This window comes from Brienomyrus brachyistius, chromosome 8 (assembly GCF_023856365.1).
Source record: "Brienomyrus brachyistius isolate T26 chromosome 8, BBRACH_0.4, whole genome shotgun sequence".
Lineage (NCBI taxonomy): Eukaryota > Metazoa > Chordata > Actinopteri > Osteoglossiformes > Mormyridae > Brienomyrus > Brienomyrus brachyistius.
Genome location: NC_064540.1, coordinates 19977810 through 20000997, shown reverse-complemented (window position 1 = coordinate 20000997; position 23188 = coordinate 19977810). Strand labels below are relative to the sequence as shown.

At 46.0% G+C, this 23188-nt stretch overlaps 3 protein-coding genes across 9 annotated transcripts in view; all 3 read right to left on the bottom strand.

Annotated features, from left to right (window-relative positions):
* Nucleotides 1-209: 209 nt before the first annotated feature.
* Nucleotides 210-18418, bottom strand: LOC125747919 (striatin-interacting protein 1 homolog). 2 transcript variants are annotated; one of them, XR_007399402.1, is made up of 22 exons: nt 18260-18418; nt 16832-16901; nt 16594-16668; nt 15802-15936; nt 15366-15486; nt 14918-14986; nt 14720-14826; nt 14240-14367; nt 13777-13959; nt 13265-13485; nt 13089-13154; nt 12819-12882; nt 12572-12643; nt 12409-12483; nt 12182-12279; nt 11963-12089; nt 11754-11854; nt 11607-11673; nt 11200-11304; nt 10077-10281; nt 8296-9564; nt 210-364 (listed from the first exon to the last, which is right to left on the bottom strand). XR_007399402.1 is itself a non-coding variant. In XM_049023538.1 (21 exons), exons 1-21 carry the CDS (start codon nt 18380-18382, stop codon nt 9317-9319), a joined length of 2460 nt encoding a protein of 819 aa, XP_048879495.1. In that variant the 5' UTR covers nt 18383-18418; the 3' UTR covers nt 8145-9316. The 2 variants fall into 2 exon arrangements, 1 of the variants encoding a protein (XP_048879495.1); XM_049023538.1 differs by lacking the exon at nt 210-364 and having other exon boundaries at nt 8145-9564.
* On the bottom strand, nt 1614-8025 carry LOC125747921 (tripartite motif-containing protein 16-like protein). 4 transcript variants are annotated; one of them, XM_049023542.1, is made up of 6 exons: nt 5875-8025; nt 5134-5229; nt 4128-4361; nt 2998-3160; nt 2404-2523; nt 1614-2281 (listed from the first exon to the last, which is right to left on the bottom strand). In XM_049023542.1, the coding sequence occupies exons 1-6, from the start codon at nt 6361-6363 to the stop codon at nt 1752-1754; spliced, it is 1632 nt and encodes a 543-aa protein (XP_048879499.1). In that variant the 5' UTR covers nt 6364-8025; the 3' UTR covers nt 1614-1751. The 4 variants fall into 4 exon arrangements, with proteins under 4 accessions (XP_048879499.1, XP_048879500.1, XP_048879501.1 ...); XM_049023543.1 differs by having other exon boundaries at nt 2998-3157; XM_049023544.1 differs by lacking the exon at nt 4128-4361.
* An 882-nt stretch (nt 18419-19300) lies between the features above and the next one.
* LOC125747920 (S-adenosylhomocysteine hydrolase-like protein 1) overlaps nt 19301-23188 on the bottom strand; it is a 19201-nt gene continuing 15313 nt past the window's right edge. For 2 of the 3 annotated variants that reach the window (XM_049023540.1, XM_049023539.1), the window contains exons 15-17: nt 22809-22887; nt 22564-22684; nt 19301-21725 (exon numbers count right to left, since the gene is read on the bottom strand). In XM_049023540.1, coding sequence (XP_048879497.1) covers nt 21719-21725; nt 22564-22684; nt 22809-22887 — 207 coding nt within the window. In that variant the 3' untranslated portion in view covers nt 19301-21718. Of the gene's footprint in view, nt 21726-22563; nt 22685-22808; nt 22888-23017; nt 23159-23188 lie in introns of those variants that run through there. The other variant, XM_049023541.1, reaches the window with a different exon arrangement.

Sequence of the window (23188 nt, the reverse complement as noted above, 5' to 3'; positions counted from 1 at the left end):
CCACAGTACTACCTGCTGAGTTGCTATGCCTCCCCTCCTGGTTGCTCAGGGCACCACAAGGAGCATTTTGGGATTAACTCCAAAGCACCACTGCCCGTGGCTCCAGGCTCCAAACATGAGGCCCAGACCACATGACCAGCAGATAAAACAGCATTCCCTACAAGTGAGGCAACACCTGTGAACATTAAACTGAAGAGAGAGACCAGAAGCAGCAGCACACATCAGAGAAATTTATTAATTCCGTCGCTTACAGAGAGTGATGCAGCAAACTGTACAAAAACAGATGATATTAAAACATGATCTATAATGAAAGCTGCAAGGAGTTCTGACTTATGAGGCCCTTTCCAACAGGACACTTACCTGCCTGCCTGCCTGTCAAATCAGGTCCCCCTTTGAAAATTCATCTGAAAGGTTGGCTTCCCCCTTCATTTTCCACAGCCATGGCCTTGCGGACATAAACACAGCAAGACTGACAACCAATGGCTGGACTCCCAGAAATGGTGGGGGGGGGGGGGGCATTCCCCTGGCCTTTATGCAGGTATTACATACCTGCCTTAGCATAGCGCACAGCTAAGATTAAATGGCAAGACATACGCTACGCAAAAGTAATATTTTAAAAGGAGAATAAGCAAAGAAAGAATGAACAAAAAGGCCCAGACCAAAATCACCAGCTTCCAGCATTTTACGCCCAGGGAGCATCACTCAGGAAACACAACATCTGGTCCGCAGGACAATAAAAAGGGGGCGATGTGAAGGCACAGCCCCCCCCCCCATGCCCACAAACCCGCACATCTGCCTATAGAAATAAACACAAACCTATAAGCGATGCTCCTTATACACACAAAAATACATAACAGAAATCATTCATAACATACAGATTCTAAGATGCCCCCAGGAGAGGACAGTAGTGTAAGGTTGAGGAGGTAAAAGGTCCAAAGGGGGCTGGATCCCCTTTCCATAAGCTGACAGTGCCACACTGCAGCAGGTTGTAGGTTCTAACACAATCCTCGATGACCAGCAGATTTGGTGCGGTCCTGCTATTGAAGGGTACTAAAATACAGTTAGGGGTGTAGTTTGGCCCAGACTGGAGGAAGAGCACAGAGGCTTGTGTGTGCATGTGTGTGTGTGTGTATAGGGGGGGGTAGGGGTAACCAAAAGAAGCAGTAAGGAAACAGATGGAGTGCTGCAGGTCAGACCCCACGCACCGCAGGTAGGCGCGCTGCATTCGCCCAGCATGTTTCTGCCGCTGTCTGACGACGCAGGGCTGCTGACGACAGCTCATCTGTGTAAACGGTGTCCCCCCGCGGGTGTCAGGACCGGAGGCCAATACTTACACCTTTCATGTTCAGTCACACTCTTTCATGCTCAGATACATGCATAACCATAGACATACATGTGTATTGATATATAAACTCCCTTCGGGGGTTTTAATGGCTTTTTGATGATAATGGGTGCCTGTGAGTACCAGGCCCACACATGGGTGGATTAAGGCTTGGGCCCACTAAATCTGGGCCCAGGGTCCATGGACATTGTGCAATTTTAAAAATGGAAACATGTTCTTATAGATTGAATTGCTACTCTTCAGTTTATAACCTAAGCAAAAATAAAAAAAATTTCCATCAATTTGCACAATGGCAGTTTAATTCTGAAAGCAAGAAGAAGGCAGAATTTATACATGTGATACATTCTACACAACCTTTTGTGTGTATGCATCATTCTCTCTTTTTCTGCTTCACAAATGTGCAAATTCCCTACTGTTGCAGATGGCAGAGTTTAATGGTTACTCCAGAACCAACCCAAAACCCAGCACACATGGGCTCATGGAAGGTGGTTTGGTACCTATGGAGCAGAGTCATGGTGTCGGAAACGCTGTAGAAGGACAGAGTCCCGGCCTTGTGATCCAGGTACACTCCCACCCGGGGGCTGTAAGGTACCCTGATATCAATGCGCTTCATATTGTAGCAGGCAGAGTAAACCCCGTTGATGCAGTCTAAGCTCCAGGACTGATCGTTGGCCCCGAAGGAAGCACGGGATGTGGTCCCCTTTCTGCTAATGCCTCTGTACGTGACCGCCACCTCTGCCTTGGTCCCCTCCAGTTCAGCTTCCCAGTAAAAACGGCCACCGGACAGGACCTCCCGGCACAGGACCTGGCTCTTAGAGACGAACTTCTCTGGGAAGATAGCATAGTACTCTTTGTCCCCCCGTGTGACCTCCTGCCCGTCTGCAGACAGGGTTAGCTCATGGTTGGCCGTATTTGGGTCAAAAGTCAGGTGGCAGGCATCTAAGGGTAGACATCAGAAGTTGACGGTGTGAGCACCTTTCTGCCCATGAGTTTTCCTACAACAGTGTTCAGGAAAAGCACAGAAAATTATCAAAGGAGTGTGTCTTGTGTAGCATACTTACATTTTAAGAATTCTGGTCTGGAGCTCGGTTCTCGATCAGACTGTTCTGGATCAGACTGTTCTGGAATAGACGGTCGCTCTGGAGCAGCACTGGACCCATGAGTAGAACTGGGATCATTTGCTGTATAGAAAGTCAATGTATATAAGTAAGATATATAGGACCAGGGTTCACCAGATAATGGTTTAAAGAAACACATGACTGTGTTTTGGTCAAAAGGTGGATCACCAGCTTCCTGACAGACACGAAGCAGCAAGTAAGGCCATATTACACATTCATATTGTAGATTATACATTACTGTATATTATATTGCTCAGTATATTGTTCATTCTGACTTTAAATATCGTTGTTGTTTTTATACTGTTGTGCTTGAGAGACGCCATCGACCGGAATCGGAGCGGAATGTTCGCTCACATACTTGGCCAATAAACACGATTCTGATTCTGATGACTGTAATACATAACAATTAAGCCCTTATGTTATGTTATGTTATGTGTTATGGAACCTGCTTATTTGTATGAGAAATATCAAGATTTGCAAAATAACCTAAATGAAAAGTCTAGGTTAAAACAAAAATGACAAGGTTTTCAGACGAACCTGTGTTTGAGATTCTCATCACCTCTGCATCACACATATCCCCTATCTGCCGCTTCAGGTCGGACAGAGCTGCCTTCATCATCTCAAGGGGAAGCTGCAGGTCTACAACCAGGTTTGGGGGATCGTCAGGTTCTGCTGGGAGGCTCGGTAAAGGCCACCTCTGCTGTACATGGGAGAGAGGTGAGGGAGGGTTCTGAACATACTACGGTCGACCCTTTTACATCACAGGGGTTAGGGGCACAGAACCCCCGCGATCTGGAACAAAAACGCCACATTTTTTGGTCCTCTTAGCAAGCGGAGCGAAATGGAGCAAAAAGATACAAGAAACACCAGATACAAAGATCACTGCAAGAGCACTGGAAGAGCACTGCAAGATATCACGTGAGAGACTGCCGTAAACATGCATGGCGTCCTACAAACCTGCACTGCATATATGTTTTATGCATTTACGTTTTGTGTGTCGTCTTTGCAGATTTCACAAAACTCCCAAAAACTTCTATTTAATTACTAATGCCAAGCCCACAACGTATCAAAACCACAATGGAGAAAATCATGATGCAGGTGGGTGGACTGGAGCGATGAGAAGCCACTTTGTCAACAGAAACCACTATCAATCTTCGCCTTTAAGGTGACCTTTGTGGCAGGAATTTGGACCCAAGTTGGTGGAGGCAGATGGAAGTCTAGGGGATGAATTTCCAAACGATGGAACATAGCACAGGGACAAATATGTGCGTACGTCGTAGGCAGCCTATGGAACTGTGCAACATGAACGGAATGGATGAAATTCATTCTGTAATAATCACTGAAATGGGTGCTGTGGGAAAATATACTCATTGGACCATTTTAAAATTTCAAGATGACATAATTACATACATTATCTACACAAAAAAAGTCTCTCAATCTTGTGGAATGACAGTATCCCTAAAACATATTACCTGAATAATAGCTATGAAAAGGTGTTTTTTTTTTTTTAGATTTAATTTTATACACAAAAAAGTGTTTTTGTTTTTTAGATTTAACTTTGGGGGGGCACTTTTGAGTGTTACTATCTAAATGCAAATTAAAACCCAGACTAACAGGACTCATTTCTAGTCCTGACCAGCAGACAGTCTGAAAAACATGGATTTTACCTGTAAGATACGGACAGGATTCTTTGTGCGTGAAATCTGCTCCAGCTCAGAGTCCCTTTTCCTCATCTCAGCAATCTCCTGCTCCATTCGCTGAAGCAGCGTTTTGGCTTCATCCACTGCAGCCTTCTCCTGATTTTTGATCTCCTCGATCACCTCAGAGCACCTTCCCTCAATTGTCTGGATCAGCTCAGCAGAGATACTCTTAGCGTTCTCTTCTGCTTCCCATGCAGAGACCTAGTAGAGACAGATGGGAGGAGGACTGGTCTTACTGGTTACCATAGCCTAGGTTGTTTGCCAATATGCGTTTTACACCATCATCCATTGCCGAAGTATAGTTCAAATACTCAAGAACACAAGAACGGAGGACAGTAAAAACCCCCCAGATTCTTGCCCCATCCATCCATCCATTTTCCAAAACGCTTATCCTTCTGGGTCGCGGGGGGTCCGGAGCCTATCCCGGAAGCAATGGGCACGAGGCAGGGAACAACCCAGGATGGGGGGCCAGCCCATCGCAGGGCACACTCACACACCATTCACACTCACATGCACTCCTACGGGCAATTTAGCAACTCCAATTAGCCTCAGCATGTTTTTGGACTGTGGGGGGAAACCGGAGTATCCGGAGGAATCCCCACGACGACATGGGGAGAACATGCAAACTCCACACACATGTGGCGAAGACTCGAACCCGGGTCCCAGAGGTGTGAGGCAACAGTGCTAACCACTGCACCACTGCACCCCCTTGCCCCATCCCAAATATCAAAAATGCATCGGTTGCATCCTCGCCCCAAGTTTATTCTTGGGAGGCAGGTTAGCAAGAATGTTCTTATCAAGGACACAAGTACGATCTTCATGTTCTTGGTACTGGGAAACAACCATGGTCTCCCTCAGCCACTTCCGCCCCAGTATAGAGGAATACTTCTTTGACAGACAGATTAAAGGACCCCTTATGGCCTTAGTTGCCCAAAAAGTCAAGCCTCCCACTTCCCTTGTGGTCTATACCCACCCTGAAGGACTCCAAAGTCATCCTGGTCTCCAGCAGCTTTCTCTCCCTCTCCTGGAGCTTCTTCTGGAACCTGTTTCTCTCCATCGCCAGCTGTTCCTGTACACAAAATAATTCCATTTAGTCACATTCCACATCAATACCACATCCCTCCATTCACCCACATCAACACCACATCCCTCCATTCACCTACTTCAACAGCACAGTAAAATCTAACTGTTAGAAACTGTTATATGGGCAGCACTGGCACGTACAGAAAGCCTCTGTGGGACCGTATGAGTTCTGTGACAGCGGGTCAGGGACCGTTATTCGTACGGTATCAATCATACCTATGACCCCGGGCCACCAATCCTGATGCTGAATCTAACAGGAATCTCATATCTATCACCATGAGAAGCATTTCAAGCTATTGAAAAGATCAGGGGCTAAGCCAAATTTAAATGGGGCTTGCCTTTTTTCTGTAAGTTGCATCGGGGCTATAAAACTCGGCGTTATAGCCCCGAGTCATCAAACCTAACAAAGCCCATGTCTATAACCATCACGTCTTAACACAAGCTGAGAATATTACTTAAAAGCACACAAGTACTGTATGCATGTTTATAAATGAGTGAAGTGATTAATGCCCTAGGATAGAAATGTTGGTTTAGTAACTGGAAGAAACTGCAATTTTCTGTAAATAGAAACCTAGAGCTACAGTCCCAGTGTACTGATGGCGGTACAGTTTTAACTGCATCTGGGCCTTACCTGTCTCATCTTCCTCTCAGTGACCACAGAGACTGTCTCATGTGGCTGGTGCAGCTCCGTCACACACTGAGAGCAGATGCTCCTTTGGTCCGTACGACAGTAAACATCCAGCGGTCTATGGTGTAAAGCACAGACCATGTCTTTCTGTATCCCAAACACGTGCACCGACCTCGCCAGGGCTGGGGAGTCCGGGGCCTTCCGTTTCTTCCCAGCAGAACTGCTCAACAGTGTCTCTCTAGTTCGGGACCTTCTTATCTCCTCCACCTTCTTATTCAGAATGACATCTATGGTCAGATTTGGCTGAGGGCTGAAGTTCTTCGAACAACAGGGACAGTTGTAGATGCCAGTAACATCATTCCAATCCCATACGCGCTTAATGCAGTCCATACAGAAACTGTGTCTGCAAGGGATTGTCACTGGGTCTTCCAGTAAATGCAGACAGATCAGGCATTTGAACTGGTCTTGATCAGTTAAGATTGATAAGGCCATTGTTGCTAAAAATACAATAAACCGTCTCGTTTCCAAAAACTTCCCGCCTTAGTTTTACTTCGTTGACGATCTTCCGCCTGAGTTGATCCGCAGGGGCGTGGCCTTTAGCTTTTTTTTTTTACCGCTTCGGACATCTTCGAACGTCGTTCGTAAGTTCTGTGTTACAAGATAAAAAAACTTGCGAACGACGGAGCGTTAAGGTGGCTTCGATAAACTGAGCCTGGGTCTGACTGAGACACACCTTCAGTTACCAAAAGCATACAAGTCACTTAAGTGGTTTGTGTTCCGGATGTTTAGGTTTCGTTTCAGTACTGTGAAATCATGTTGCACGTAATTTTTCCCGGATGTCGGATCTTAGACTTCCCGTTACAAAAAATCTTACCGACCTAAACTTAGATCCGTGTTACCTTCAAATTGACTTGAATATCGGGGCTAAATTTATTTCACACAAGAATTTTGCTTTTTAGCTAGTGTGTCTGTAAGTCTTACAGAGTTGTGTTTCGGAGACACCCGAAACCGCGTTGGCAGTATCGGATGGACCTCTACGTGATTCGTGTTGTTTTGGACTAGCTTTTTGACGTAATTTAAAGGTGAATTAGACTTTGCATCACGTCTTTTAAAATCGTGTAAAACGTAAACATGGCTACACGTCCAGGATGGTGGAAATTGTGTTCTGTACAATCCTGTTGCATATTGATGCCTATGACATGTATGACAAGTATTGAAAATAACGAACACTATAAAAAAATAGTGGAAGTGCCGAAATAATAATTACGGTCATGGACGTAAGTCATGGGGGGATTGTAACGCACCCAATAATCAAAACCAGCCAATACAACCCCCTGGACGCCTTTGATTGGATGGAGATCTCATCTCCTCCAATGATCAACCCGAAGTTATGTACTTGCTTCTAGTACTAGTGTCAGAGATATGAAGGTCACATGTGAGGTTCAGTGGAGTAGTTTTTCACGGACAGGCATTGAGGTTCAGTGAAGTAGTTCTGCACGGACAGGCATCGAGGTGCAGTGGAGTAGTTTTGCAGACAAGCACTGTGGTGCAATCACAATGCTAAGGCAAAGCTACTACAATGTTCATGGAAGAGACTGATTTCAAAGAGAGCATGTGTTGAATAAACATCCTTATCTATTGGCCCATGATGATTCCCTCAATTTCCAATAAGATTATATCTAAAACATCCCTCCTCCCTTGGGTGTCCAAGTGACAATCCGAACAAAATACACCTTATCAGCCAGGTATCCCAAAACCTTCTTCCACAGAGCCTGTCCCAGGAAGCACAAGGCAGGGACACAATGAAGACTATGCCAGTCCATCAGAGGGCACATATTCACACATCAGGGTAAATTTATAGATTAATGCGTTAGCTATCCTACGTAACAGCCAATAGGGTCAAAATCAGGACTCCACCCCCCATTCAGAAAAAATGTAACAGTTAGTTTAACTTGCACCGTCGAGTCTTTGGTCTGTGGGAGGAAACCCACACGAAGAGAACATGTGGACTCCAAAGGCACACAGCTTGGGGCAGGAATTGAATACAGAGCCCTGGAGGTGAGTCCACAGTACTACCTGCTGAGTTGCTATGCCTCCCCTGCTGGTTGCTCAGGGCACCACAAGGAGCATTTTGGGATTAACTCCAAAGCACCACTGCCCGTGGCTCCAGGCTCCAAACATGAGGCCCAGACCACATGACCAGCAGATAAAACAGCATTCCCTACAAGTGAGGCAACACCTGTGAACATTAAACTGAAGAGAGAGACCAGAAGCAGCAGCACACATCAGAGAAATTTATTAATTCCGTCGCTTACAGAGAGTGATGCAGCAAACTGTACAAAAACAGATGATATTAAAACATGATCTATAATGAAAGCTGCAAGGAGTTCTGACTTATGAGGCCCTTTCCAACAGGACACTTACCTGCCTGCCTGCCTGTCAAATCAGGTCCCCCTTTGAAAATTCATCTGAAAGGTTGGCTTCCCCCTTCATTTTCCACAGCCATGGCCTTGCGGACATAAACACAGCAAGACTGACAACCAATGGCTGGACTCCCAGAAATGGTGGGGGGGGGGGGGGGGCATTCCCCTGGCCTTTATGCAGGTATTACATACCTGCCTTAGCATAGCGCACAGCTAAGATTAAATGGCAAGACGTATGCTACGCAAAAGTAATATTTTAAAAGGAGAATAAGCAAAGAAAGAATGAAAAAAAAAGGCCCAGACCAAAATCACCAGCTTCCAGCATTTTACGCCCAGGGAGCATCACTCAGGAAACACAACATCTGGTCCGCAGGACAATAAAAAGGGGGCGATGTGAAGGCACAGCCCCCCCCCATGCCCACAAACCCGCACATCTGCCTATAGAAATAAAACACAAACCTATAAGCGATGCTCCTTATACACACAAAAATACATAACAGAAATCATTCATAACATACAGATTCTAAGATGCCCCCAGGAGAGGACAGTAGTGTAAGGTTGAGGAGGTAAAAGGTCCAAAGGGGGCTGGATCCCCTTTCCATAAGCTGACAGTGCCACACTGCAGCAGGTTGTAGGTTCTAACACAATCCTCGATGACCAGCAGATTTGGTGCGGTCCTGCTATTGAAGGGTACTAAAATACAGTTAGGGGTGTAGTTTGGCCCAGACTGGAGGAAGAGCACAGAGGCTTGTGTGTGCATGTGTGTGTGTGTGTATAGGGGGGGGTAGGGGTAACCAAAAGAAGCAGTAAGGAAACAGATGGAGTGCTCCTGGCATCTCAGTGAGCAGTAACCACTGCCGTGACGCTTCTGATTTCAGACCAGAGTGACAAGCAGGCCACGGCTCTGGTGGTCCTGACAAGGCGCTGGGACAAGGCTTTGTCTCTCTTGATGAGAGCACAGCAGAGGGAGGAACCGGGTTCTGCCGGGTCCCACCAGGACTCTGTCTGACCGCACCTCGGCCTCACTGCAACAGCTCCTCCCAGGAGATGGGTTTGGAGAAGACCTCCCGCTCCAGCCAGAGGTCATAGTTCATTTGGAATTCCTCGGGCAGCTCCACACGCTGGCCCAGCACGCTCTGCAGGCAGTTGTCCACGGGCAGGAAGTCCGGGTTTCCCTGGCTCTTGTCGTAGCGCCGGGCATTGAAGCGCTCTATGTTGGCCCTCAGCGCGCACTCCTCGGCCTGGAAGTCCCAGGGCCGTGCATCCAGATCTACTACCGAGAAACGGGGGTAGTTACCACTGGGGAATCGCGCAACTGGGGCACTGACTGTTAGGGACTAGCAATTATACCAAAAGGGGATAGTACCTCTGGAAATGTGCGATTCAAATTGCCATTGTCTGCAGCACTAAACAGAATGGAAACCTGCTTATTGAGGACATATTATGTGTCAGAAATAATCCAAGCATCTCGGTAGAGCAGTGGTCACCAACCCTTCTCCTGGAGATCCACCCTCCGCAGAGATTAGCTGCAGCCCTAATTTAACACACCTGATACAGAAAATCAGGTCCTTCGGCAGAATCTCAATATTAGAACCAGCTATGTTGAAGGCAAGCTAGCGTGATTATCTGTATCAAGTGAGGTAAACCTCTAGCAGCAGGGTTGGAGACCACTGCAATAGAGACTGTGGTAACCATTTATAGACTGAAAGTTCAGGGGCAGTCCCACAGCCAAGGGGAATTCCTTCATGGAGGGTGGCTTTGAGCAGACGATGGCGTACTTACCGTTTCCGTAGGCCCAGTCATCATTGAGGCGATGCCGCACCTTCTGGTAGATGGCCGACATGGTTTTCATGTTGCTTTTCCTCCATTGTCGCCCTAAGTACTTAGTCTGGACCTTCAACAGCTTTAACACGTATAGCTGCATCATGGCCTGCTTGACCTTGAGCGCCCTCTTGAGGATAGGAGCCGACTTAAAGACAACCAGCATCTGCAGCAAACGGAAGTGAAATTAAAAAAAAAAATCTGTATATATACACATATGCCTGCAGGTGCAAATAAACGTGTATAAAGAACATTCACATTTAACATACTTGTACCCAAATCAACTTTACTTTTATGCAGCAGGTTGTATGTTTGTGTGCCAACCTCATCTGCAAAGGGCCAGCGTGTGAGCAGGTTTTTGGGATAACCTGTAGGTCAGCTGATCAAACCCGGGTGAGAGGACTCTTCAGCCAATCAGTCCTCTAATTAGCAATCTAATTAGGGAGTAGCAGTGAACACTTGCATATATAACATCTATTTCAGGATAAGATTATCCACCCCTGTTTTAGGTATAACTAGATGGCTGAGTTTGTGCCCAGATGGGTTTCAATAACGTTCTGGTCATGAAACTGCATCATAAAATGTTTTACATGTTCCACGGATATTCCATCAACCATACATATATGTAGGGCTGTCATGATGACGTCGAGATAATCACCAGGGCCTTAGATGAAGAAGGTTTGCCTTGACGCAGATTTAATTGCGGCCGCAATTTGGTAAACAGGTTAGTAGTGTGCCTAAAATATTACCGAAATGCGTATCGTGACGCCCAACACTCAGTAGTCTGTATCAATTTAGTGTATCCTTGTGTTTATTACATCCACCGCATGCAAGTGTTTTGATAAATAATGGAAGTGATAAGCACTGGATCTTGCTGATAAGTTTATACGTTGGTGTCATGGTACATTTTGCAGTTGGACGTTTATTAAACGCTGACATGAGCAAATTATACAGATCGCTGACATGAGCAAATGAGCAAAGACAGATGGAAAGGTATGTGTCGCACACAGAAAGACAGAAAAGGGGTAAGTAGGTGAAAAGAAGTGTAGATGGAGGTACAGACAAAGAGCAAGGGGCTCCCCACCATGGTTCTGGAGTGCTTCCACTTGGTGAGCTTGTTGAGGATTCTCAGCAGGTTGATGCAAGAGAAAAGGTTCCTCCAGCAGAACTGGTTGTTGTCACCAGCCTCCTGTGAACCAGAAACACACAGCGAGCCTGATGAGACCCGACGCCACAACGTCTGACTGTTCCTCATTTTAACAGCGAGTTCTGACGGCTCTGCAGCTTTGGTGCCTTCTGATATTGGCCTCAAGCACGCAGGAGGAGAATCTCGGAACTGAACAAGGTGTCTAAGACGTCAAGTTCTGAGTTTGACGAAACTGGTATTTACACGGGACTCCAGGATCAGACAACATTGCATTATATTAACAGACAGGACCCACGTATTTTCCCATGATCCTCTGTTTTTCCCAGCAGGCAATTCTCCCTTACCAGGCTCTCTGCAGTCAGCTCAGGCAGCTCATGCACCACACAGTGGGGGAAGTCCAGCACGGAGATGCTGGAAACAAAGACTCACAATGTCACTAGGCTTCAAAATCTGGCCACACATCAGGCTATGTTTCAATGACCCTCACTGACCTGTTCTTAGCTGTGATGTAGGACATTATGTTCTGGTTGAAGAACTTCAGGATGAGCGGAATGCAGTTAGCAAAGACCAGGTGTTGGGCCATATACTCAAACTAAGGAAGAAGGATAATTGGATGCTGAATGTAGCCATAAATCTGCAGGAGTTCTGCATCGGTTAATGGTTTATTGGGATAGTGCAGCAGGTGCATGGTGACTGGTACCTGGTAGATGTGGTTGAGTTTAAAGTGTTTAAGTAGCAGCAGCAAGATGGCAGAGATGGCCTTGACGATGATCTCCTTATGCCGATTCACATCCACACCCAGCTTCATGCTCTGCAGAACTGTGGTCCTGGATGAAAGGAGGTGACGTCACTCGCTCTCACATACACACCCACACACAGGGCAGCAACACGGGGGGGGGGGGGGGTTAGGGGGACGTACGGCATCTCTTCAGGCAGGACGTCAGCCAAGATGTTTATGGAGTCGGTTTTGGCCTTGGAAGTGGGAGCTGCAGCCAGCAGGATCTTCAGCAGTGCAATCTGGAGCAGAGAGATGTGGGTAGCGAGAGACGAATAGGCAGAGAGGTGCTTCAACTGCATGTTCTTCAGAATATCGATATGAAATAAGACTCCACACTTAGGAATCTTGGTACGTATTTGCAGACTTACCATATACTGTGGCAGGCTGGGGAGGATTCCCTGGTACAGCAGCTCAGTGGAACACATCTCTACTTCCTCTTCCCCCTGTCACACAACAATGACATCACCTGACTGGGACTCACTGCACACAGAGCGTCTCTGCCGGGATGGACAGGCTTGCAGGCCTACTCACCCCCGACAGTGGGGTCTTCTGGAACTCCTCTTCTTTGGCAATCTGAATTTCGGCAATGGACACATACTTGTGCTGCAACAGAGAACACCGTGAACCTTACTCTCACACTCACACCGTGAACCTTACTCTCACACGCTGCTTAAAGTTCCCTTAAACTGTTAGCAACCTTGGTACTGGATCCTACAGAAGGGGAACTGTTATCTGCATTCAGGGTATCCCTGCACTGCTACAGCCTGAGAAATAGTACCTGCTTCAGGGTCCTGATGCTCTCGTGGATGGGGGTAGGCAGGCCCACAATGGTGTCTGTATCACTGCAACACACAGCTCAGCATGTCAGACTCACAGTACGTGCCTGGTCCTGCTCCAAGAACTGGCTGTCGTTCCTGTATCTAGCCAAGGATGCTACACTGGAAAAAGGGGGGAAAACCCCCCTTTCGCTGGAGAGTCTGCCATGGATTCCTTGATAATCATTTAAGATTGTAACAAACTTAGTAACAAGTATGTAACCTCAATTTACCTTCCTAAAGTGTATCCAATAAATTTGCTTCTGCTAGATTCCAAGAAGTGTTCGATGTCCTTCTCCCTGGAAAAACAGGTGCCCAGATGAAATGTAAATGATAGGTGGTCCTCATTCGTGTTGCAGGGCAGAGTACATGGATCCGACAAACGAACCGGATCTGCAAAGACACTTACCGGACTTTGGGGGCCCAAGGAAGGCCCTTGGGGAAAGACACCCTCTCGCAGGGCGGGTGTGGGATTGGCGGGGGCATGACCTCGTCCCGCTCTAAGGGAAAGGTCTCCGGTTCCAGGCTATTGTCATTGTCATCGCTGTCATCTTCATCCTCACGAGTATCATCCGCCTTGTAGGGGTCCTTTTCGTTGAAGGCATCTAGGTTGTCCTGCTTGATGAGAGCCTGTGCAGGGGAGACAGCAAGAGAAGGAAGAGCTTAACACTAATGGAGGCCTGACTCATTGCCGATAGAGGACGGAATTAAGTTATGTTGTTGCTTGGCAACAATCTCCGATTTTATATATTTTTTTGTTGTGGCACCAGAAGCTCCAGCTGGCAAATAGCACCTCAATGACTCAAACTGCCGATCGAGTGAGTACGTGTGCCCGAAGACAACGTGTCGGCCGATGACAGCAGTTACAGGACTCTGAATGGCTGGGCCGGAGCACACAGGACGGTAATGAGGGGGGGTTACCTTGTGCTCGCGGCGAGCCCGTTTTTGCTGCTGCTCTATGAGGTCGGATGCGGAGGCAGGGGGCGAGGCGGCTCGCATGCTGCGCACCACCCGGATGCTGTCCTCCGGCAGGGGGGGCAAAGTCAGATCCTCCCGCTTACGCACCTTGATTTGCTGGAGCTGCTCGAAACCACCCAGTGTGAACTGGAAATATATGGGGGAGGGGGGGTTCGTGACATTATCAGAGTCCCAAACTAAGGCCAGCAGCTTAAACAATGACAGACTAGCACTGTACCCAGACAGCTGTTGGTTTGAATCCCACTATGGACCCGGCTGCTATACTTCTGGAAACTACTCAACCCATATTTGAAAAACAGGCAAAGCTATCATTGTACTAATGGTTTAAATATAAAGCTATGCTAATCCTTAGGTTACCAAGGCAACAAGCATCAACAGCAATCATATAATAAACCGTCTTCCTCACCAGGATTGTCTTCCACAGCAGCAGCAAGACCTTCTTCATGGGGAAGTGGGGGGCGTGGCCACTGCAGAACTTGGTCACCATGCCAAATAGCATGACGGAGATGGGCTCGTTGTTGTACAGCGGAGAGCCTGCAGGTCACACATTCATTCACAGAGCTGCAGCACAGACCCCCAGCCCCAACAGGTGGCGCTGTTCAACTGACGTTCAGGAACCAATCCCACCCAAATAATCCATGCATATCAACACAAAACACTGGTATTTTTGTGCATTTTGACCAATCAGCTCGGTTTGGTCACAGTTTCAATGGCTATGACGTACTTTACAATGGAAAACCGCAAGCTGGCAGTACAGCTCGGTTCCTTGGTGCCAGTGGAAAAGCAACTGGAGATTACGGTGCGGATTTGTGCATCCTGCTGCAATCTCTCCAACAGAACCGCGATTCTGGCCCAGTGTGGCCCAGTGTGCCCCACCCCACCGTACCCAGCTCAGTCCTGAAGGTGTCCCGAGCGGTCCTCCACTCTGGGCTGTCAGCAAGGTCCTCCTGCTGAATGGTCTCCACCATCAGGTACATGATGTTCAGCAGCACCCTGCTCAAGTGCAGCACAAGTCAGATGCAGGGGCAGTGGGGAGGCATGGGTGATGTTCGGGGGGGAGGGGGTACTTGGCAGGATCCTTTACCTGAGGTCTGTGCTATCAGCCAAGGAGATGGCAGGTTTCCTGACGGCACTAGTGCAGGCAGCACTGTTACTGCAGGCGGTAGAGACAGGAAACAAGACAGAAGCCGATGAGAGACAGACGGCTTTCACACTTCCCACATTCTCACCACCAATCACATGCAACGTGATTGGCCACGGTAGTTTAGGTTCCACCAATAGTCTGTGAGAACGGCCCCACCCACTCACCTTATTAGTTACATACTCAGGAATATACATACATACAACCCTGCTTGTCCTGCACTATCCTGTGCTTCTGGACTTTTAAACATTACTGTGAATCTCTCTTTTTATTGTCTTTATATACAACTGTGGCCCTGGAGGGAAGATTATCTCCTTCCACTGCATGCTTATATATGGACAGTAAGCCAATAAAGCCCACTTGACCTGAGACCCAGTCCCACCCCTCTTACTCGATCTCCATGTTCAGCAGCTCCACCAGGGCTGAGAAGGTGCCGACCTCCAGCAGTAGAAAGACGTTGTACCGCATCCAGTGCTGCACCTCCGCCTCCGATTCACACTCCCCGAAGGTACCTGTGCAGACCAGCTGTGAGCACTGGGACCCCTTCCAGTTCCCAAACGAACACGACACAGCTAAAGGATTAAGCAGCCCATTAAGCTACCATAGACACTGGCATAGACATTATCTGTATTTACTCAAAACAGCAAAACGACAATGATTACAGAGAACAGAAACCAAAAACAGTAAAAATGTTATGCATATAAAGACTCCGTTAAAATAACTAACAAAAATGTGGATATGTGTACTAAAGGAGTTAAAAAATAAAGGCACGCCATGTAAAGGAAGGAAGGGCTTAAGGCAGAGAAACAGATGGAGGGACGTCCCACCCTGAGCCATGTAGAGAATGGCTCTGGCCACCTTCAGCCTCTTCTCGCGGGCCGTCACCTCCAGGCTGTCCAGCAGGCGCATGGCGTGGGCGCGGTGCTCAGCCAGGCTCAGCTCTGTCCACTTCCTATCAGTCACTGCGAGGACCGGCACAGGGAGGGCAGACTTGGCAAGGTGCTATTTCACATGCCTTACACAAACAATATCTGGATGCCTATTTACGGTCAATGCTAGGAAAAACACCAGCATGCACAGTGGACTACCAAGACCAAAATAACCATGAAAGAAAGGAATTAATCCTTAAAGTCCTCATTATTTGTTTAGGTTTTGCTAACAACAGTCTATTCACAAGTTAGAACACTGTTAAAATGACTGATTATTTCTTTCCTGGTTAAACGCGTTGCATAAACGATGCACGGCACATGTGTATGACACATGGCACCTACACGCTGCTACACAGTATGATTACTGAACCTGTGCAGAGATTCACACGGACACAACAGCTTAAAGCAGGGGTTGGGGAACCTGATCCATGGAGTGTCAGTGTGGGTTTTTGGGATGACCTCTCAATCAGCCAATAACAGAGGGTCCCCAGGACTGGAGTTACAAGCCACCGTTTTATTATTGGCTGACTGAGAGGTCATCCCAAAAACCCGCACTGACCCTCTATGGATCAGGTTCGCCCTGGTTTAAAGGGATTCCGCAGGAGCACAGCAGCAGGACGAGCCCCACGCTGTTACCCGGCAAACACTGCAAAATCTGTGGGAAATTGGGGGAAACGTCAAAGCCAGTACCATGAGTCCTGAAGTCCTCCGTGAAGCATTTCCTATTGAGGAGGAACTCCGGCCCCTCAGTGTAGCTGTACAGCTCTGAGGAGACAGTAAAGAGGAACATGTCAGCCCAAAAAAAATTAGAAAAAACTGTGTGCAGTGGGAGCGATGATGACCGCGAGCGCGGGGGGGTGGGGGATGCTGGCAGGCACGCAGGTCTGAAGCTGCGACGTCCCACAAGCGCCCACAGCAGCAGGCTCACCTGACAGCTCTGCCGCCCACTTATCCGTGTCGCCATATTCGAACTCCAGATCCGGAGCCTCGGAAAACCCCTGGAACCGAATGAAAGGTTCATCAAAAAGTCATGTTCTGACATGCAGCCTTACAAAAGCACGATGGGACAGAGAGATACCTCCCACATAATATGGAAAGAAGGTCAGGAAGGCAAGTGATGCATGCAGTATCAGACTTTAATTAAACTGTAGATATCACTGCTTTTTAAATTAACTTCCTATTACATCGGCCACCTAATTAAGCTACTTGTGTATATCAAGAAATCCATTTTACATTAGCTCTAACGTATAGGAAGCACAAACCTCATTAAGGCTTTATGTATCTTAGTAAAAACAGGAAATGCAGCCTTAATGACCATTTAGTATATCTTTGGAGCTACCTTGAGGCTGGCTTCCTTAGTAGCATAGTGTGAATGTTGAGTTGCTTCCAGATTCATGTGGATTTCCTCCACAGCAAAAACATATGTAGCCTATGTGAACTGGTGTCTTAAAATCACCCTTAGGGACTGTGCCATATAACGGACTGGCATCACATCCAGGTTGGTCCTACTCTCCTGCCATGCACTTCCTGGAAAGCTGCAGACTAACTGCAGCCTGTGCTAGATAAAATATATTAAATCCACAAGGCAAACCCCCCAGAAGCTGACTTGCAATAATTGATTTTAAGCACATTTTAAAAGTGAAGCATACGCTCTTGTGCAGAGCTCACAAAGACACGGTGTTGCTATAAAAAGCATTGGTACCCCCTAGTGCTCAGACGGAAGAAGGAAAAAAAAAAACAAAAGGGGTTACTGGGGTTTTAGCGCCTCCCCCAGTAAGGAAACTTCAGACCTTAAGTGATACACGCGAACTTCTCAAGAAATCGGACAAGCCGGCACAATACAACCGGCAGCACACTATTTTAGTTATATCACACAATAAGTAACATAAAACTGCTCACAAAAAATGAGAACTGGCTACCAACACAGCTACAGGTTTTCTACACGTTAGCAAAGCTGCCAAACAAAAAAAAATCCCTTTCAAAATATGTTCATATTCTACAAAAAAAACCCAAATCGCTGCTATCGTCATCTAATGCTGTTGCCAGCAAAACATTTATCCCAAAATGCCCGATGCCATTACTATCAGACTGATCATACATTGTGTCCTTTGTAAAATGGCTTGTGATACCAAGACGGCAGCGGTTTGCTAAATAAAAGGTGCGTGGCAGTTAAAGTTTTAGGTTGTTTTGAGATTTGACATTTAACTGCACATCGCCGTTTTCCTGACAGGCACCGCATCGGAAAGGGACAACCGCTTAGCTTGGTAGCTAAAAGCTAGCAATACCGGAAAAAAATATACGACGTTTTCTTTAGTGAGATGCGCGACGTATCTATTTTCGACTTTCCATTCCTTACCTCCGAGTCTTTTCTTTGGTTGCGGGTAAATTCACCCCTGCTTTTGTTGGGTATCATAGCTCTCTGCTTGTTATTGGCGATCAACCCACCGCCACCGCCTCCTCCTCCTCCTACGACGTCCATCTTTGACGTGGAAACGGTGGCACCCTCCGCACATCTCGCGAGATTACGCCAGAGGTGACGAATTCGCGTCGCAGTGAGTAGGTGCCGAGTCCAGGCTTGCAAGAAGATCCCAGTACAGTACTCTGCTATTTTTAAAACGTGGTCATGTAGTCCATATATACATATTTATATTTCCTCAGATAGATCCTATCAGATAGATCATCCTTTTGCCTATGTCATTTTCTTACCAATATTACCAAACTGTATGACAGGAAGATATATGTCCTCGTTTTTGTCCACCTTGTGAATTAAATCATTTCCGTCAAAGTCTCTTCCTTGCGCCAGTTTTCCGGTGTTGAATATGACCAAAGTTAAATCCCTCTTTAAATCTCTCCTTGTCAGTCTCTTTGCCGTTTTTTGCATTCTTTTTAAACACATACTGCAGCTACCCATCCTCAGGAGTCTTAGTTATCGAGTTTACTCAAATGCACACCAGATAGCATTATCAGAATTAGAGTATTAGGGTGTTATTATTTGTCGTGGTTATTATATATTAAAACCATTCACAGGTGTTGATTTTTTTCTTTGTGGTTTACACTGAAGATTTCCTCAATAACAAAAGTGTTTGCATGTATTGAAACCTTATAGATACTAAAAGTTGTGCATAACAATATAAATAAGTAATGAGACGCTAACTTCGTCACTGTTACAGTTTCCCCTCTACCATGATTAGCTTTAATTGCTTATCGAATAAAACGGTAATACTGACAACTCATCTGTACTATTTCACGCGATGTATTCTGGTCAGAGAGAGGGAAAAATAATTTACTTATGTTGTGAAGAGCTAATATATATTTCCATTCATGAAGCTTCATATAATATGCATACATAAATTTACTTTATAATACCCTTTCCTATCCCTTAATAAAACACTGAAACTTTTAACACTTTTAAGGTTTATTTAAAGAATTCCAGCAGGTGGCGACAAATCAAAAGGAATGGCAAAAGGAACCGGGCTTGGCGAAACAAGTTAGGAATCACATTTATCTTTGTGAGGCTGCCTGATATATGGACAGATATTGTCAAATGATGCGTGCAAATATTCAAGGGAACAAAATACTTGCATTAAAATTATAAGAAAGTATTCTCTATTAATTCATACCACAAATCTCTTAAAGGGAAATTGGTTCAGTGAAACACTGACGTGAGGCAGCGTCATATTCTACTTCACAGTGATCGCTTCTACTGGACCGTAAGCTGGGTCCAGTGATGGCCGCGGTGTTCCGGCGCTTCACATCCCCATCCTGAGTCACACATTTTGGAACATGGACTAACTCCTTGGTTAACTGTCCCTTCCCCATAATAGGGACAGTTATATGCACGGATTAAAAGCGACGGAGCGTTAAAAATTAATGCACACAATGGGGAGATGCCGTTGGGACGTGGATGCGGTTGGACATAGAGCGATCGTAAAGTTAGGCAGTACTGGTACACACATACACATTCACCACAGGTAACACTGGTATCCATCTATTATCCCACCATTCTTAAAAACCCCTAATGGACTTAATATTCGTCCACTCTATCCTTCTCGGCACCTGTGACACTGCTAGATAAATAGTTTGGGTAACTATCTGCCTGTAGTAATAAAACAAATTGCGGTCTTTATTGCACTACATCAATTACACAGGGCACATATTAAGAGAGGCCTATATGGGTTCCTTTTAAGCGTAAGCGTATACTGTTTTCTAAATGCAAGTGTAAATAGTGCAATTTAGGAAGATCCAAATAATTTAGTCTACACAAAACAGCGTGTTAAACTTGATTTTAAAATCTTTAGGACTGCAGAAGGACGCAATACGTCGGACTACACGCCGTGAAACTGTGAGTAAATGTATTTTTTATGTTGTAACCACGTGTTGTCCCTCATCGTAAAGTGCGTAAGTGTACGCGTCAGTTATCGCGAAAAATAAGTAAACGCAACACAAAATGCCGAAAGCAGCGTGTGCGTATTCATCTTATCTCGGGTTAAAAATTACCTTTGGTCCACTGGCACACTAAAAAGTACATCTTAGTTTTATTTACTAAAATATATATTTCAACTTTAAAAGCTTCTGTATGTATGTTTATGCGCGCAACCTCCCTATGGATATTGTGACAGAAAATAGCAACAACGTTATGAAAATTATGAAAGAAAATCTTAAAAACATTCAGGGTGAAGTACACGAAGTAACATAATCCTCATTCTAAGATCATAACTTGTGAAAAAGATATTAGTATGAGAAAATCTTGGCCCAACATTTTTTGTTTGGGGGGGGGGGGTTGATGTAGGGGTGATGTCAAAAAGTGTGGTCCCCTCATCTTCGCCCCCCCCCCTCCCCAACTCCACTTGCACAAAGATATTTGCAAAAATCAGCGTAGAGCCGCAAATTACCACAAGCTAAACTCAAAGCTTAGGGGAAAAAACAGATCAGACCGAAAGGACAGAGGTAATATCGGCTCAGAATGGATTTTGGAGGTGATGTGGATCAGGCCACTGGCAGCAAAATATGGAACAAGCCTGTCCTCTATCATTTGGCATTGGTTCAAAATTCTTGGTAAATATATTATTGACTACGATTATCAGACATGAGCCGACACTCCTATTTAAAGATCATTACAAGTAATGTTGTAGTAAATTCACTCTTCAAAACTGCTTCTTATGTTCTATAGCTGTGATTGTGAGCTACAGCATCTTTTGGTTTAGTTTCAATTACAGCTATGAAACATAACCAGCGACCATCCTTTGTTAAGGGGCGGGCCTAGGCTGGTCTGCACACAGACCCCCAACAGACCAGCGGGCTATTGGTTGTCATTAATGAGAGAGAAATCTCTCATCCAATCACAGCTGGTATTTCTTGTGACTCATAGCATGGAAATAGATCAGTCAGCCTGGCCAAACATTAGGGAAACTGATTTGCATGGGTGTGGGGGGTTTTGCCGTGAGCCAAGATAAACACAGATCTGGAAGACAACTTAAATATAGAACTATTTTTATAGATCTGGGGCTGGGGGATAAAAACCTACTGTGCAGAATTCTTAATTTTCAATAGACATACAAGACAGCCATGCAAATTAATGTTTGTTGGATGGGCCAAAGATTGTTGTTCGATATCAATCATCATAATATAGTAGGAATCATGAGAACTGAATAAAAGCCTATTGAACAGAATTGTGTTTTACTTTAAGAAAGTAGCTTTTTCTGCATGATTTTTTTCTTCTGTAAAGTAACAACTAAAAAAACACACAAAAAAAAATTAAATGGATCTGGCTTGTCTTCCTGGGCAGCAGGACAGCACTGTGGTTCATCCTCATACTTCAGTATCTGTGAAGGGACACAGAGAGATGTGCGTGAAATCTCACACTCTGTCACTGGTGTAGCAGTGCAGCTGGGACGGCTGATCTGGGGTCAGTGAAGCCAGATGGCTGACTGTGGGTATAGCAGATTAAATGACTGTCGTAATAGGAGAGACTCCTGTACAGAAGAGGTGTACTTGGAAGGGAATAGTGTTGGCAATCCTACAGAAAATATCTGCCTTATTATCCTGAGAGTAATCTACACTCTCCTACAGAAACTGTTTATCCTATGTAGTCTTGATGGTGCTATATGCTTTTCCACTGGCATACAGGAACCAGGCCCTACTTGACCCATACCACAAAGAGACACTAGTTACAGGGTGGTTCCAGCTCGCTTCGGTTTTGCACTGCAGAAGGGTCGGCTCAGTAAAGGTGTTGCCGAGTTTGGAGAGCGACAGTGGCGTAAAATCTAAGAGAAGCTTGTTTACTGTTCACATCATGATTTACTATGTGTTAATTTCCGCTAGCATGTCTGTGAGAATCACTGCGTTATGTTAGCAGCAAATACTAGTGGAATTAGCCTTAGCTTAAGTAAATTTGCATTACAAATCCATTCTGTTCAGCTGTTCCATAGTAGTTTTTCATGTAGGAGGTTGGAAATTCAGTGGTGGTGATGCAACCCTAGTCGCTGGGTACGACGTGCATGATTTTCAATGGAAAACTGTCTCTTTGCTGTTCGGCACGGTTCTTGGTGGCAGTGGGAAAGCACCAATAGACTGAGTTCTGATGAAGACGGGGAGACTCTCCCACAGAAGAGTCCCAGGACAAACGCAGAGAATCCCAGAGAGACAGCATTTGGTCGATACCTGTAGTAGTTGGGCTTGAAGGGGCCGTTCTTGTTCAGCCCCAGATACTTGGCCTGCTCATCTGACAGCTCCGTCAGGTGGGCGTCGAAGGTTGGCAGGTGCAAGCTGGCGACGTACTCGTCTGCAGTGCACACACGCGTGCAATTTACGCAAATACAGATAATCCTTCAGACGTGCGTGTTCCCTTTTGTTTTGTGCCTCGCTACAAAAACCCTGGAGAATCACCCAGAGATTCACTGTCTTACCCATCTTCTTAGGTAACAGGTAGACGTCCTGTTTGTAGCGTGCCTCCGGTGCGTTGTAGAGCTCGATGAGGGCCAGCGCCTGGACGGGAACCAGAAGAGTGTGAATCACTGGTTGTGTGATCCCAGCACTAGAACCTGCAACCATCTGGTCACTATCCAGAAGTACATGTGTCAAACATACAACATGAAAAACATCACGGGGCTTTAGAGAGAGAGAAACTAACTTCAGCTATTGGCCAGCAACTCCTCCCCCTGCATGAGACTCTGCACGGCCTCAATATCCCTCCCTCATGGCGTTTTCATTAATAGAATCTCTGCTTTTTTAGGTCAAGGACAGTTTCTCTCTAAAACTGAGAGGAAAATCATTGGGATTCTATTTC

Excerpts from the sequence above, each read along its gene's own strand:
- LOC125747921 (XM_049023542.1), bottom strand. The coding sequence starts at position 6,363 with ATGGCCTTATCAATCTTAACTGATCAAGACCAGTTCAAATGCCTGATC. Across the intron at positions 4,362-5,133 it reads TGACTTTGGAGTCCTTCAGG|GTCTCTGCATGGGAAGCAGA; the intron begins GTGGGTATAGAC and ends TGTCTCTACTAG. Across the intron at positions 2,524-2,997 it reads GATGAGAATCTCAAACACAG|CAAATGATCCCAGTTCTACT; the intron begins GTTCGTCTGAAA and ends CTTTCTATACAG.
- LOC125747919 (XM_049023538.1), bottom strand. The coding sequence starts at position 18,382 with ATGGACGTCGTAGGAGGAGGAGGAGGCGGTGGCGGTGGGTTGATCGCC. Across the intron at positions 14,827-14,917 it reads GCTGATAGCACAGACCTCAG|GGTGCTGCTGAACATCATGT; the intron begins GTAAAGGATCCT and ends GCACTTGAGCAG. Across the intron at positions 11,855-11,962 it reads AACTCAACCACATCTACCAG|TTTGAGTATATGGCCCAACA; the intron begins GTACCAGTCACC and ends CTTCTTCCTTAG.